This window comes from Delphinapterus leucas, chromosome X (genome assembly GCF_059928025.1).
Source record: "Delphinapterus leucas isolate spDelLeu-1000000601 "Yukka" chromosome X, BTC_Dleu_Yukka2, whole genome shotgun sequence".
In the NCBI taxonomy this organism is placed as follows: Eukaryota; Metazoa; Chordata; class Mammalia; order Artiodactyla; family Monodontidae; genus Delphinapterus; species Delphinapterus leucas.
The window spans coordinates 49338845-49356767 of NC_143150.1; the positions used below are offsets into that span (position 1 = coordinate 49338845).

Below are 17923 nucleotides of genomic sequence, written 5' to 3' on the forward strand. Positions count from 1 at the left end.
TTTATCGGTACACTGTTTGCTGGTTCAGCTTTATTACATCTGAAGAGTAGCAGAATATGTCACCCAAAGATATGCCACTTTGGCATAAGGATTATTTCGAGCTGAAGGTAAGTGAGAAGAAGCAGATAGCAGAAAAGCTCTCGGCCCTCTAGCTATTTCCTTAAAAGCAGGATATAAATTTGTAAAGGTGTCCCTCTATTACTCTTTATCAGGAATAACAGAAGTTATTCGCCAGAGACTACTCTAGGTAGACTCTTATCTGTCCAGAAATGGCACCAGAGGAACCTACATAACAATTTACTAACTAGCCCTTATCTTCCATTAGTACCCCCATATATTTATCTTCCCACAATTTGCCACACTAGAAATTCAAAGTCCTCTTCCTTTGTCTCATCTAAAAACTTCTCAAAATGTATTATTCTTTTGCTAAGATGCTATATAAGCCCACGTTCTAACCACCCCTCTGAGTTACTCATCACCGAATGCTGCCAGGTGTATGCACGATGCATGCATTAATAAATCTGTTCATTTTTCTCCTGCTAACCTGTCTTTTGTCAGTGTAGTTTACAGGGCCCCAGCCAATGAACAGTTTCTCCTCCCCTACACATCTCTATGACAAAATTGTAAACTAGAAAGGATGGGGACTATGTCTTGAACTGTCTTGAACTTTTTTCTGATTCTCCAATGAGCACAAAATGACTCTTCCATCAGCAGCAGCAAGAATATTCTAGGCCCTTTGTTATATACTGTACTTAATTATCTCATTTAATCCTCACTAAAATGATAGGAGGTAAATGTCATTATCCTCCATTACAGATGAGGTAACTGAGGCATGAAGAGATGAAGGAACAGAACAAGGTCATAAAGTGAGTAGGTGGCAGAGCTAGGACTGATCTCCACTTTTTTAATGTACAGACTTTAATAACTTTTTAGGCATGCCACTTAATGTTTGCAAATGATGGTCTCTTTAATATATAACCATGTCTTTTTTCTCTTTTACAATTAAAAAAATACTATTTCTTATCATGGCCTTTGACTTTGGATCTCTAATTCTTTCAAAATGGAGCCATGAAACATGGCATTTTTTAATGGATTTAACTGAAAAGGTATAACTCTCTGGCTGCTTGGTTTCCATGATATCTTTACTTAATTCTGAGCTCAGCTGATCACATCTAGATTATAGAAATAATCTTTTGTGGTTGCTTTATCCTATTATTCTTCTGAATAGTTAGATTCCAGAATATTTCCTCATGATGAATGCATATAATTTTGCATGCCAGATAAATATATATTGTTGTTGTTACTTATTAGCTATATGGGATCACAGGAGATTTTTTAAAAGGGAGGGGTTGGCAATTTTGCTAAGTTGATATGAAATAGAAATTTTACAGAAAGGGTATTTGTGTTTTCAAAGTTGTTTGTAATTTTCAAGTGGCTTTCTTTACCCAAGAGACTCTTTACTTGACTACCTTTGTTATAGGTCAGATCCCCGGGTTCCAATGGTATGTATCTCTAGTCACATGTGCATGAACTATCTCTACAGTTTAAATTATATGTATCTCACAATGGCAATCAAATGTTCTATATCAGTTCTCTTTCAGTGGAAAGTGGATAACACCATTCTAGTTGGACACATTTCAAAGTTCTCTATGGCACCTCATTCTCATTTCTAACATGGATTCACCTTTTACGTAGCTCCATCATGCCTCCTCCCAGGCTCTCAGAATATCTGCAACTGACTTCCACCTAGTTAACAACAGCATCTTTTATAAGATACTAAGAAACTCACCGACACTGAGCTCCATCTTGACACCCAATTACCCAACTCTGTTCTTACTCTTTCTTTTCTGCATCTTTTCATCTTCTTAAGACTGCACAATTTCAATGGAAGGATCTCTTTTTAAAACATATTTATAAGTACTAACAAACACATACTCTTAAGTGTAAAATAATATTACAATAAAAAACAATAATAATAATAAGTACTTGCCACATATGGGCCACAAATCAAGAACCTAATGGTGAAGTTTATTATTTAACTGATCTGTAAATAGAGATATGGTAAGAGTATACAAAAGACTAATCCTATTTTAAAGTGTGTCTTTCGCATTCAGATCACTCAGCTAAGCATTTGCATAAAAGACTTATTTGGATCTATATACTATGCCTTCAATGATGTTTGAAGAGGTCATCAATCAAATCTTGGCAAATGAAAATATATACATATTATAGACACAATCAAAATAGGTTCTTTCTTTTTTTCTTTCTATTGTAGGTATGTTTTTAAGGAAGTAGTGAAAGCTTGATACATACTTGGGGTGGAGGTCGGGGACGGGGGCAGTGTGATGTGGGAACAAGATTATGTTCTCGGCACAAAACTGGACAGACTCTGCCTTGACTCCTTCCTCTTTTCACTATTCACCCCGGAGAGTCTCAAAAGTGTAATCTGGGAACTTGTGGAGACCTCTGAGATCATTTCAGATCTGCAAGGTTGAAACTATCTTCATAAGAATACTGACACATTTTTGCCTTTTTCTCTCTCATTCCTTCATGAGTGTATAGTGCTTTCTAGAAGCTACATGATGAACAATATCGCATTAGACCGAATGTAGAATCAGGTATGAGAATCAAGCTGTCTTTCATTAAGCCAGATTTTGAAGAGATTTACAACACTATTTTTTTCTCTTCTTACTAAGTTTTTTGACGGGGAGATTTTGGAAGATAAAGCTACACTTCATAAAAAAAATGTTATTTAACACATAATAGTTTATTTTAATAGAATTAATAAATACTTTTTAAATTATTTCTTAAATAATTTTATTTACTATGTCTCCGCTTAAATTCTAATATAATAAATGTCAATACGTATAACCCAAATAAGCAAAAGGTATTGGAGGTCCTCAATAATTTTTAAGAGTGTAAATGGGTTCTGAGACCAAATACTTTCAGAACTTCTGATTTATACTTTACCCTGTGATCTCATTCAAACTCATATGTTATAAGATAAATTGTGTAATTAATTAAGGTGAATTTAAACTAGACTAGGTTGGACCCCTAATCCAACATGACTAGTGTCCTAATAAAAAGAACACCATGTGAAGAGACAGACGTGCACACAGGGAGAATGCCATGTGACCATCGAAGTTATGCTGCCACAAGCCAAGGAACTAACAGAAGCTAGGAGAGAGGCCTGGAATGGGTCCTTCCCTAGTGTCTTCAGAAAGAGCAGGACACTGCCTACACCTTGATTTCAGGCGTCTGTCCTCCAGAACTGTGAGACAATAAATTCCTGTTGTCCTAAGCCATCCAGTTTGTGGTACTTTGTTACAGAAGCCCTAGCAAACTAATATACCCTAACTTTAATCATCAAAAATCAATGATCCCCAAGTCTGTCTGTCTAGTCTAAACCTCTTTCCTGAGTTTCATACACACACACACACACACACAATGGCTTCTTAGACATTTCCCATCTTTACAAGGTTTCTGAAAATGAAACAGCTTCAGAATGTCACTAATCATTGTACCCCTCCTGATAAAGTCTGCTCTATTCTTGAACTGTTTTTTCTTTATGAAGAGTACCACCTTCTTTAATGCTTCCTTCAATTAATTCCCACATCTAAAATCATCAGGGTCAGTCAGTTCTACCTTTTAACAACCCTCTGGTGATGGTTAATTTTATGTGTCAGCTTGGCTGGGCCATGGTGTCCAGATATTTGTTTAAACATTACTCCGGATATTTTTCTGAGGGTGTTTTTGGATGAGATAAGCATTTAAATCAGTGGATTTTGAGTAAAGCAGATTGCCCTCTGTAATGTAGGTGGGCCTCATCTAATCAGCTGAAGGCCTGAATAGATCAAAAAACTGATCTCCCCTGAGCAAGAGGGAATTCTACCAGCAGACTGCCCTTGGACTTGAACTGCAACACTGGTTCTTCCCTGGGTCTCCAGGCTGCCATCCTACCCTGCAGATTTTGGACTTGCCAGCTTCCATAATCACGTAAGCCAATTCCTTAAGATAGACCTGTCTCTGCATATCCACAACCTAGAGAATCGAATACACCTCTTACTGGTGACTTCTGTAACCTCACTACCACTGCGTTAGTTCAGGCCACCATCATCTCTTGTCAGGACAATGATAACCTCTTAACCTCTGTTGTCTCAGGCTGTTCCCTTTCCAGTCCATTCTCTATGCTTCTGTCAAAATGATCTTTCTAAGAAAAAAGCATATCACTTTCCCATTTAGAAACATTCATAGGTTTCCCACAGCTCTCAGGGTAAGACCCTTAGCATAGCCAAGTGAATGCACAGTCTGTCCTGTACCTCTTCCAGCCTCTTCTCTCAGTGGTCCTTCATGCACGTAAGGGAACTAACACTCAGCACAGTTCTACTGACTCCATCACCTATTAAGCGAGAACTTCCTACAAATACTGTGCTCTAGTACTTTTCCTAATTGAGTGAGACATGTCCCACCCAATCCAAGGAGACAGAAAATAATCAAGTTCGGGGAAAGACCTCGGCTTTAACATGGATTTTATGGCGTGGGCATGAATCAGCAAAGAAACACTGGAGTGAAAAACACCTCAATCTCCACACCTTCAGTATTACAGGTGGGTACCTTGAAGTGTGCGTGTATGTGAGTATATGTGTGAGTGTGTGTGTGTGTTTGTATTTGCAAGACCCAAATGTTGCACTGAGATTCTGCCTCACTTATAAAATTGGGGATGTCGGCACATCTGTGTAGTGGCTTACAAGTACTGTCGTGCTCCATTTTCCCCCGAGTAAATCATAGCCATTTATTTAAAAAAAAAAAAAAAAATATATATATATATATATATATATTCTTTTTCATATTCTTTTCCATTATGGTTTTTAATAGGCTACTGAATATAGCTCCCTGTGCTATACAGTAGGACCTTGTTGTATCCCTTCTATATACTTTTCTCATCTTTTAAAATTATATTTATTTCTTGGGTAAAAAAGATAAACTGCAGTCAATTCCTGAAAAATTTTATGTATTTTAGAGATATGAAGAAGAACGGTATAGATATTATTTCAGAAGATTCGCCATTAAGAGACATTACTACAGAGTAACTGACTATGATTAACAATATGTAATAATAATTAATAATTAACTTTGGCCACAGACTGCCTAGGCTCAGATCTTGGTTCTACCTCTTACTATCTTTGTTAACTTGGGCAACTCACTTAACTTCTCTGTGTCTGTTTCCTCAACTAAAAATGAGATAGTAGCACCCTCCTACTAGGGTTTTATGAGGATTAAATATGTTCAAATGCATAAAATTCCTAGAACAGTTCTTAGTACATAGTAAGTACTATATGTTAGCCGTTGCTGTTGTTGTTATTGTTATTATTATTTGACAATGGCATTTATAAGTGCAAAGATTCTATTGCCAGACTACTTAGATTTTAATCTTGCTGCTAATACTTCCATTTGTGTGACCTTGGCAAGTTCCTTAATTTCTATGAGCTTCAGTTTCCTCATCTGTAAAATGAGATAATAATAGTACCTACCTCACAGAGATGTTATGAAGATTAACTTACTTAAAATATGGCACACAGTCAACATTATACAGTGCTTGCAATTTTTAATATCATTATACTTAGAAATAGGTGGTCCATATTAATCATATTATCTTGCATCTTGTTCAGATTTTGTTTTGTTTTTCAATTCTCTAACCCTCAGTGGCAAAGGCTATGCTTTTGCATTCTTAAGTTGCAGCTACCTGTTGCTGATCACTTTCTTTCCTTACCTTCTCTTCTTTAAAAAGAAAACCAAACCAAACCAAACCAAAAAAATCCACCTTTACTATACAGTCATTCTTACTAACCAAGAAAACAACTTACTTTATACTATGCGGATACATCAGTATTTTGTTTGTAGGCTCACAGCTGGACAAGGTGCTTCTCCCTATTTTTTTTGCAACTTATAACAGTGCTGTCAATATCCATCATGACTTGAAATGTTCAAGCCCCCAAGAGAGGGTGTTAATTATTACTGTACTGTCAACAGACATGTGTCAACAAAATAAAATTAGAGCCATAAGGCTCATCTCCTCAGACCAGTGTTTCTCTTTTCATCTCACTCTCTTCTTCTCTTACCACTGCCTCATCCAGAACATAATATGATTTGGTAAAATAAATGAAGAGAAAAAGAGTGTTGCAACAACATATTACCTTGCACTGGTTATCTAAAAGCCTGTGTTCAGTGCAGGATGAAAAGAAATACAGATAATAACATGAAAGACATTTGATACAAGTAACTAATAATATTGTGAATTTCCTACCAAAACCATTATTCACTTTATAATTCAAAATTATCAATAATTAAGTGCAATTATTTTGCACTTCATACCTCTTTCTTAAAAAACGGAAGCACTTCATACCTTTGTTTATATCAATGAGTTGTTTCTTTTTCTTCTGGCGTTCTAACTTTTCTTGTTCAGCTTTCTCTTTTGCAAGCTTTGCCCTCCTAGTCTTCTCTTCCATTTCTTTTCTCTTGTTGTTTTCTTTCACTGCTTCCTGTACAAATAAACAAAGTTAAACAAAAATTATTCCATTACGTATACATTGGAGGAGTTGTGCAACATTAAAATTCTATACACACAAGTGTGGGTGCTCAGAGATGGAAAAGTATTACAGCAGCTTTGAGGTACATTCATATACTTTATTTATTTTTTTTTTTTTTGCGGTACGTGGGCCTCTCACTATTGTGGCCTCTCCCATCGTGGAGCACAGGCTCCAGACGCGCAGGCCCAGCGGCCACGGCTCATGGGCCCAGCCACTCCGCGGCACGCGGGATCCTCCTGGACCAGGACACGAACCCGCGTCCCCTGCATCAGCAGGCGGACTCCCAACCACTGCGCCACCAGAGAAGCCCCCATATACTTTTGAGAGAAAGAAATAATCGTAAGATAATTCTTCTTGAAAAAAAATTATATGTAACTCAGGCTTTAACTGCTATTACCTGGGGTGCTAGAAAATTCGAAACATGAATGTTCACAGATTTTTTAACAATAAATATATTGTCTCTGTGGTTGAAATATGAAATAGTTTTGATACATAAGAAAAAGTTGAATAGGAAAATATGGCTTAGCAGGTATTGTACCACTCTATTTTACATTTTCCCCTTATCTGAAAAATGTTGTTTTTAAACTACGTGATAAGATTTTTAAAAGAAAAATGAGATACATTTATAAAATACTTAGAACACCTTGTCTATGACAATGATAGTGGTGGGTGGGTGTGGCGGAGGTGGTCACCATTCCATCTATATTATTACAGGAAAGAAACACCTGCACGTTTAATAGCTTTTTACATGCCAAGATCTTTAAGAGTGCTGAAGCATATTTCAAGCTATTGTCTATTTTATTTTGGATAGATTATCTGTGGAACTCAAGGTAATCAGTACATTCCAGTAGACCGTATGGGAGAATGCTGGAGTAAATTTTTCTGCTGGACTAATAGTATTTTAGAGAATAGTCATTTTAGAGAAATCACTAATGCAGAGACACACCGACTGCAAGTTCCTTCCATTAAGTTGTTCTGGGTTTTTTTCCTCTTATGGTTCATCAGACATACTTCACAGCATGTACCAACTATCTCACAAAAGCTATTTTGTTCCAGAAATCCTAAAGAAAAGGATTCAATAACAAGAATACGTCTACAAGCCTTGGCCTGGAGGTATCTATATTGAAATATTTTTTCTTCGTATTAAAAGGTAATAGTAGTTTTTAAAAGCCTTGAAAACACTTTCAAAAAAATTCTCTTGACTTGCAAGAATTATTGGTACCTCCCCCTTCTCCTGCCCCTGTAACACTAGTACATCTAACATTAGGCTAAGAGCACAAAATAATCTGGCTCCTGCAGACAAACTCAAAGACTACCACGTAAAATAAATTTGAATAATAGAGTCATAATTTTAGAACAGGGTTTCTCAGCTTCAGCACTACTGTCATTTGGGGCAAGACAATTCTTTGTTGTGGGAGCACCCTGTGTCTTGTAAGATATTTAGCAGCACTCCTGACCTCTACTGACTAGATGCCAGTAGCACCCCTCCCCGGTTCTGACAACCAAAATTGTCTCCAGAGATTGCCAAATGTTACCCAGGTTGAGAACTGCTAACATAGGGGGTTTCATAGAGATTAATTTATTCACCCCAAATTGCAAATCCTCTGCTCTGCTGAATCCAGCTTCTTTTTGCAGATGTGGAAACTGGGTTCTGAATGAGTTTAAATACTTGCCTAAGGTCACACATTTATGTAATTGCAAAGTTGGGAAAATAACTCATGTCTCTCTTCTCAGGGTTTAGTGTTTGTTTTATTCTTCATGGAAGAAAGACAATGTGGATGACACCAAAAGCACAAACAACCAAAGAGAAAAAATAGATAAATAAGACTTCATAAAAACCAAAAACTTTTATCCATCAAAGGACACTGCCAAGGGAATTCCCTGGGGGTCCAGTGGTTAGGACACGGCACTCTCACTGCCAGAGCCCAGGTTCGATCCCTGGTTGGGGAACTAAGGTCCGGCAAGCTGTGTGGGGTGGCCAAAAGGGAGGAAAAAATAAAAACAAAAAAGAACACTGTCAAGAGAGTGAAGAGATAACCCACAGAATGGGAGAAAATATCAGCAAATCATATATCTGATAAGAATATATAAAAACTCTTACTACTCAACAATAAAATGACAAATAACCCAACTAAAAATGGGCAAACAATTTAAATAGATATTTCTGCAAAGAAGATAAAGAGCCAATAAGTATTTGAAAAGATGTTCAACATCATTAATCACTAGGGAACTGCAAATCAAAACCACAGTTCACTTCGTGAACACTAGGATGGCTATAATAAAAAACAACAAAACAGATCATAATAAATGAAGAATTGGAGAAATTGGAATGCTTTGTATTGCTGGTGTGAATGTAGAATAATGAATCATCCTGGAAAGCTGTCTGAGTTCCTCAAAATGCTAAACATAGAGTTATAATATGACACAACAATTCCACTCCTAGGTATATATCCAAGACAAAAGAAAGCACGTGTTCACACAAAAACTTGTACAAGAATGTTCACTAGCAGCATCATTTCTAATAGCCAATAAGTGGAAACAACCCAAATGTCCACCAACTGATAAATGGATAAACAAAATGTGGTACACATATATCCATATGATGGAATGTTATTCAAGCATAAAAAGAATAAAGTACTGATACATGCCACAACATGGATGAACCTTAAAATATTACGCTCAGTGAAAGAAGACACAAAAGGCCACATATGGTTATGATTCCATTTATATATAATGCCCAGAATAGGTAAATCCATGGAGACAAAGTAGATTAGTGGTTGCCAGGGGAAGGAGGAGGGGGGAATGCAGAGTGACTGCTAATGAGAATGGGGTTTCTTTCTGGGCATGATGAAAATGTTCTGGAATTATGTAGTGGTGATGGTTGCAGAACCTTGTGAACATACTAAAAACCACTGAATTGTATACTGCACAACGGTGAATTTTATGATATGTAAATTATATCTCAGTAAAAAATAATACAATTTTAAAAAGTAGATGTTTGAAAAAGGCAGGATTGAAATAAAATTGTAACTTAGAATAAAAAGACAATGTGCAAAGGCAATACATTCAGGCTCTGATATTAACAAGTTGCATGATCTTTGGTAACATGAGAGAAGGTGAGTAGCAGAGGAGAGAAGGGAGGTTAATGCTTGTGCACATTTTATTATCAGTCAAATCTCTGATCTGGTAAACAATCAACCAACATCTGGGTGTGAGGCAGGAGGTAGACAGGCTACCCCCTGCAACCCAGGGAAAGCAACTGGAGATTCATTCTCTGTGGACCAATACTCCAAGATGAGAATAGCAGGACAATTGAGAGAGGAGGCTGGGCCCTGCCCAGCTAGAAGATAGGAGACCACATTTTTCTCATTCTCGAAGTCAAGGAAACCTTCCCAGCTAGAAAGCTCCTTGGAGGTCAAAAAGGGAGGGGGCGCCACCCCGCAGTAAGTGGTGCCAACTACCCACAGGCCTCTTCGGTAGAATCCATCTTGGCTGAGAGACGCGTGCGCACACAGGGGAGGATCCTGAGCCAAACAGGGACTCTGAACCAGGCAAATCAAAAGAACTGGCCATAGGAAACCCGACCTCAATCTCTGGCCGGGAACCGAAAGCCTGCTTCGAGCCGCCGCAGGCCCAGGCCACCTGAGATCAGGTGGACTCTTCCATTATCAATCTAATGGGCTATTTAACTGCTGAGTGCTGTCATTTATTATGAAGATGGAAAAAACTGGTAACTTGCGTTTGTATTTCTTCCTTGTTCTGATAATAACAGCTAGTGTTTAATGGAAATTTATTATGTGCCAGGTGTTTTAAGTAAATAACTTCAAATATTTATAGAAAACCTAGTATTTGTTCTCATTTTACAGATGCTGAAACTTAGGCTGAGGTAGGTTAAGTGAGATGCCCAAGGCTACACAGCTACTTAAGTACCAGAAGCACATATGTTCACTCACATTACCATGATGCCTTCCAAGTAGAGTTGTCAGATAAAAAACAGGACTCTCAGTTAAACTTGAATTTAGATAAACCGTGAATCATTTTTTTTAGTGTAAGTATATCCTATTCAATACTTGGCGTATACTTATACTAATAAATTTCATGCGATATGTGGGACACATCGATACTAAAAATTATTCATTATCCATAAAATACTTGGGATATATTTATGTTAAAAAAATCATGTAATATTTGGGACACATTGCTAACAAAAGATTTTTTCATGGTTTATCTAAATTCATATTTAACTGGGCATTCAGTATTTTTATGTGATAAATTTGGGAATCCTATTCCCAAGACTCTTGATTTTTTATAAGCATCCTTTTATAGACTAAGATTATGTAATGAAGACAGTAGGATAATTATAAAAACACAAGAAAGCCCAAATCTAAACTATATTTTGAGAACAGAAATGTTGATATAGATCACTGATAGGCATTATGTGATTCATGGACCTGAATCATACTATTTCTGTAGCATTCTTCACATTTCATTCCTTTTTCTTTCTTAAAAATAGAGTAAAACTAAAAAAATAGTTTATATAAAAATCTGAACTAATGCAATTCGGGGTAGAAGAAAATCAGTCAACAATATCACTAAATCGCTAGTAGAGAAATTTGGCATATGTGAATAGGTTAAATTTCTATATGAAAGGTAGACTTGCAACTGGCACTACTAAAACACCATGAATGTAAATCTATAAACAATGAAACAGACCAAGTAAAAGGTTCATCAGTTCACATCTTAAATGTTTTAGGAGTAAATTTAACTACAAAACAATCACACAATTTGAAATGGCATGTGCAATCCCAAAGAGACCGAAACAGAAGAAGAAAATAATTTCTGTGGTTTGGCATTAATAGAAATGAATGAACGCATCTACAAAGGCATATATTTTTCAAGCAACACAGACTGTGGAGTAAGATTCAGTTCTGATATCACCAATTCTGTCTTCATGAAGAGGCCTCATGAAGGCCTAAAAAGAACATCCTATTCCTCTTGGTGGCTTCACTCTTTGACTCTGGCTTTAGGAAATTATGGGTGGGAAACACGTGCCTGTTTACTTCTCTCTCCTTAAGAAATAAACTTAAAAAGAGAAAGGGAAATCTTAACTATGGTTTCATATCAACAACCTTTAGTTTTACTAGAGAGCAAGATAGGAAATTTCAAGACTTTGTTCAACTCTCCCAAAAATGTGAAAGCCGATGGGGAGAGGACCCTTTTGAGGGATGGGATGTATTCTTTTCACCCTAATTCCTATAAAACAAAACCCAAATGATTAAAAGAATAAAAGCGACAGGAGCAAATTCGAGCTCAGAATTTTTTTTAAAAAACCTTTAAATAATTGACTGTGGTTAACAACACTGTATATTTGTTAAGCCTCACTAAACGTTTTAAAATGCTAACTCCTCTACTTCAACATGATTCTCAAGTAAGCGTCAATCATTATGTCTTAGGGTTGGGAATGCCAGCTGATTAGATTCTGTCAATGTACAGAACTGTGTTCTGCTAAAAGGATGCTGCTAATTGAGAAAGTTTTTTGGTAGTAACCTCATACAAGATAAGAAACGTTTACAGAAAAAAAGTCTTAGTTTTACTGGCATATCTATTTTTCAAGAGTCAGGAAAAAGTACAGAAGGAGCAAAATGTAACAAAAATTGTCTCTAGGATTTACTGCAAAATGTATTCACTAACCTCATTTTAAGTCTCTCACTGATTGTAAGACTCTATTGCCTTACTGAAAAGTATGAATAAATTACAAATCTTATTTCCCTTGTTGTGCATAATTAACAAATGAGACCTATGGACTAAAAATGTCATATGCAAAAAAAAAAAAAAAAAAAAGCTCATGTAAATGCTAAGACCTCTCATATATTCCAATTAAGCTTTACGAAATGGATGAAACTGGTTTCGAAAATTCCAAGAGGCTCAGATGCCAGCTTCTTTCATGTCAGGTCTACACAAACCCAGCATCTTCTAACCTTGTGATATTTAAAAACAAAACCCACCTCCCACCAAAACCCTTTCCTTACTCCCATTGCCTTCAATGGCTTTTTATCCCAGTGCTGACTTCAGAAGCACTTTGTGAACACTGTGATCTCACTGGAAGCCAAAGTATATTTGAGGGATGGAGAAGTGGAGCAATTAGGAAGGAAAATGGATCTTGGAGTCACCTTAACCTGGTTTCATATCTAAACTCCCATCACTTATCCTAAAAGCTGTGTGACCTTGAACAAGTTAGTTACTTCATTTCTCTGAGCTTTAGTTTCCACATCTGTAGAATGGAGACACTACTACTGAAATCGCTGGGTTGTTAAATAGATTAAGGGAAATAATGTTTATATAAAACGCTGAAGACGATGCCTGGTACAGAGAAATGCTCAATACATGATGGCAGTGATTATTATGTGTAAAAGAAACATCTGAAAGTTTAAACAGTAAGCACATGTTACCTCATGTGTTTTCAATAGTTTATTCTGCACAACCCCCTCCCTCTTTTTTGGAAGACATGAGGATGTGACCCAGGACTAGAAATGTAGCATCTTGACACCATCTACCCTCATAAGCATACTGAACATAATTTATAACTGTACCATGTTATTGGCACCTAAGGTAATTTTTAAAATCCATACATATCACCATCACTTGGCACTCATGAAAAAAAAAACTTAGAAACGTATTCTTTTCTCTTTTGAGTTTTGGATCATCCTGGGTACCTGTGTGAATACACTTGTCAAGATTGTGATTCATTTCAGTATCGGAAGCTGTGCTAGAAGAGAGTGACATAACCTTAAAAGAATGTATTGGAAATGTCCTGGTGAACAAATTGGCAACATTGGTGCCAGAGGCACACTGTGATCATGCCCCCGAGTGTTTCTTCATACATCAGGGATATTAGAAGGATTCGCAGATGATACTGAGTCAAATCATTTGGCAACAATATAAAGAAACCTGGTACGTATTATATTGAAAATCTTTTTATACACTAAATGTGAGTCACCGAGAGATAATTCTTTAATGAAAACTCAATGAAATAGGTGAAATTCTCTCCACACCTTTTATCTTGAACTGTCCTAGGACCTGATCCTCTTTTAGCTTTAATTCAAACAGTGCCTTTGGAGCTTTTTTTCTCTTTTACCTTCTTTCTGTTTTATGCTAACCTCTTTAGAATTTGAAATTGTTTCTTTTAATCACCTCTTTTAAAGTAACATAGAACACTTAAAATTTAAATCAAAGAAGTGCTGACTTGGATACTGTACATTTCTATCTTTCTTAGATAGGTATGATGATTCTAAGGCTCCATTTTTTAATGCATCTTGTTGATAAGATTTCTAAAGTTTCCTGACCCAGAAATTTTATTCCCAGAGTAAAAATAATGGGAAAGAGGCCTATTTATTTTGTTCCTCTCAAATCAGGACCCATAATCCAAACACTCTGAGTAGACCAGCATACCCTTGTGAACACAGGATGGCCTTTGGGAGCTGAGAGATCCGGTTTAAATCCTAGCTGCCTAGCGACCATCATGCTTTATCACTTTGGGTCACTTACTTAACTGTGTTAAGCCTGCTCTGCTGATCTACGAAATAACTGTACTTCACAGTGTTGGTTTGTGATTTAATGTGATATTGCATCGAAAGCAATTAAGCACAGTGCCTGGCACATAGAAGAAGTATGCAGTAAATGGGCTGGTTATTATTATTATATAATTCCACAGTTGGGCAGTACCAATTCAGGATCTGTACTCCATTTCCTCTAGCCCAGGAGCAGGCTCACATATGCTCATGCGCACTGGGGAGAAGGAAGACTCCTTTTTGATATGGAAATCTTGCAATATCAGTTAAAACTATGAAGAAATGAAACACACAATCTCTCTCACACCCCAAACCTTTGAACAGATGACAAGAAGTTGCCTTCTTGAGCCATGAGAAAAAAGATATAGATAAAATGAACGATAATTTTTTGGGGAAAATTCTGGGGTTTATATACTGTATTTGACAAATCTAAGAAACAAAAACATCATAGAGCATTTTGCTATGTAGACTAATAATGAAATACACGCATCGTCTTACTTAAGGTTCAACACACCTTATGAGATTGTGGCAAAAACAGAGGGATGAGGTTTCCTGGGGAAGGCAGTGGATTTTTTTTTTTTTTTTTTTTTTGCTGTTATTGTTTGTTGTTTAACATCTGGAGTTAGTTCTGTCATCACCCTGAGAAAATGAAGCACATACTCTAATGCCATTTGATGATGTGGAAATAAGAAGTTTGCTTTTCTTTCTTTTGTGAGTATTTATCTCAGAATGTCATTCACTTGGTCTGCTTAAAGGAGAATTAGTCTACACTCAGTCTTCTACCCCAGGCCTCACGAAACTTTCTTAAACTTTCCCCACCTGACCCATAGGAGGCTGCTGGTCCTACTGGAAAACCATCTACTGGAGGATTTCAAAGAGAAGAGAAGATGAACATTATAACCTTTTTGCTGGTTGGGGTTCTCATTTAATTCCAGGCATAACAGGAGGCAAAAAAGGTAGAGATGGAAAGGTGGTCCAGACCAGTGAACTAGGGTTAGAGCAGCAATGTCCTTTCCTTGTCCCAGAGATGTGCTGAGCATGACGACGAAAAGGAAAGGCAATCCTATGTATGATGCCTTTTCATCATTTTCCAAAAAAATTTTCTTTAACAAAATTATCCTTCCTTCCCATTTACTCTGCTTCATATAGGTAGATACCTACCACATTCTTTGCTTGAATTGTTCTGGCTGCTAGACATTTCTGCAATTTGCTGCACTTGCCTGTAACCAAGGGTAAGGGTTACTGGGAAACACAGATCCCAATATATGTTACCACTACTGATGTGTAACTTGGGCCGAGGTCCCTATTTGTTAGTACAAGTGAGTGAAAATCCTAAAGAATACCAAAGGTCATAGTAAATCTGGACTCATCTACTCTTCCAGGTCTTTGTCAGTCCCATTTGAGAATGATCATGGCAGGTTACAAATGGGAAGAGACAATGTGAGCCGAGATGAATTTTTCAGTATTTGAACAAAGAACTGAACTACCAGATGATTAGAGAAAAACCTACATAAGATGGTAGCAGTGATTTGGGCACAAATTTGGGCTTTCCATTAAAAAAAAGGAAAGAATCCTACCCTTTAATTAACATCAAACAACTTTAGACGTTCCTTTTCTCTAGTTTCACTGTGTTTAGAGGGCATGTTGGATTGAAGAAGTCATGACAAATGCTCAGGGCAAAGAATTTTCAGCTGCAGCAACCACACTGGGAGTCAGTACCTTTGAAGACTCTATCAGCACCGTAATACTGCTAAACTTTTTTCTTTCCCAGATATTTCCACTTATTACGGTGCAAGCGACCTATAAAATTCCTCTTATGGAAGATCTCATGAATACTTCATCAACCAGTCAACTGTGATTGTAACTGAGAAGTCTAACTTTCTCACTGGGGTAATTGAAACCTTGATTAGCTTGCTCGAGCGCTTAGGTGTCTCAGTAATAGACACCGAACATATGTACTGATACTGTAGTTAGATGGAGATTTAAGTTGTGCTCAATAACCTAAGTAACTATGGTATGAATCACAGAGATATAGGCTACGTAACCAAATCAAACAAAATAGATATTTTCTGCCCTCTTAGATTCCAAAGATGCTATGTTCCTTCCTTCCTCGACTACACTGCCCTCTCCCACCCTTAATTTTTACCTTCCCCTAAAGCTCTGTCCTCAGCTCATTCCCCCTCCTTCCTTCCTCCTCCTTTCTCTCAGTCTGTTTGTCAGAGAATCCATCTATTCCTACTCAGAGTTGAAGAAAAAAAGCCCTTCCAACAGCCTACAAGGCCTGACATGATCTGGTCCCCCCACTACTTGTTCTGGGTCGTTCTCTTCTATCCCCGCTGGTCAACTTCCCTCAGAGACTTTCCACTTGTGTTCTCTCTGCTCTCAGACAGGGCTACCGAGTCTCTGCTTCAATGTCTCCTAATCAGTGAGGACTTCCCTGACCACCTTACATAAAATAATCCCTAACGAACTTCCTAGCTCCATTCTTCCCTACTGTAGTCTTCCTAACATAAAAGGTCAAAACCTAGTTAAACTTCAGATACGCTTCTCCTTTTCTAAGAACCGGAAGCTGGAGTTTGTCGATTTACATAATAATAGTTTTCAGCCTGGGAATTCTCAAAACATGAAATTACCAAGAACCTCTCTATACATAATTCCCTACACATCTCATATTTCTTTATTGTGGAAAATTTGAGTGGCCTTGAAATAAGCATCATCCACCTTCGAATGGTGGGTTTCTTTCCTAATCATCCAAAGGTTGTGGTTCACTGACCTCTACATTTATTTTCTTAAAAATGCCAATGCTTAGTGTTTCTGAGGGCTGAAATCCATGACATTTGTCACAGGGACATAGCGCCACACTCTGCAGTGAAAGTTCACTTGTGTAGAGATGAGTGTTTACATAGAACCTCCAACGCTAAAAGAGAAAGATGTTTTCTAACTTTGAAAAGGAGATCTTTGTTTTGAATGAGATATTTACATGATCCACACACGTTCATAACACACAGCTTTGCCAGTGATCTTTTGGTTTAAGACCAAACCGTCTCAGGTTCGGGAGGAAAGTTTAGATGAAAAGTTCCTTGAGTTTATTTGTATAAATGACTCCCTCTTGGCAGAGGGGAGACTCATAGAAGAAACTGATCTGCTGCAGAAGAGGAAGCCAGTTAAGTGAATTCCAGTACATGTTCACTAAAGCAGCCCTCTCTTGTATTCAGCACAACCAGCCTACTGTTCAGCCTCCTTAGGAAACAAGTGAAAAATTAATGCATCTTTCATATGCTGTACATATCAGGAGGTTTGACAGACAAACAGATCTTTGCACACTAGTGTGGTCGTGAAGAGAATCTCAAAGGTAAATTATTCAAAATGAGAAGAAGGAAGAAAAGAAGACTGTTATGTGCAAATCTCCTTGTATATTAAACTTGCAGCTGGTTACAAAGCGGTCATGCACCGATAATGAAGGCTGGATGTAATCCCCAAGGCCTTCTTTTAAAATTTGCCTTACAACTGCAAAAACATGGGATCTGAAGTTGGAGGGAAAATTGCCTCTCCCGTCACAGTCCATTAGAATGCTGAACTCTGATTGATTAGCTAGAAGTTAATCGACAATCTGGAGCATGGAAGAGGTTTTCAAATGCTGCAAGTTTCTGCAGACATATTTTTCTTAGTAGGTATTGGAGTATCCCCCTTTCCATCTGGGAAAGAAAAACAATTGAGTTTGACATGCCTCTATGGACCTCAACTTGATTAAAATCTACGAAGCGCTTT

General features: G+C 37.3%; 1 protein-coding gene across 1 annotated transcript in view; it reads right to left on the bottom strand.

Moving 5' to 3' along the window:
• DIAPH2 (diaphanous related formin 2) overlaps positions 1-17923 on the bottom strand; it is an 887827-nt gene that overhangs the window by 193757 nt on the left and 676147 nt on the right. The window contains exon 26 of the mRNA XM_022580795.3: positions 6404-6539. Coding sequence (XP_022436503.1) covers positions 6404-6539 — 136 coding nt within the window. The remainder of the gene's footprint in view (positions 1-6403; positions 6540-17923) is intronic.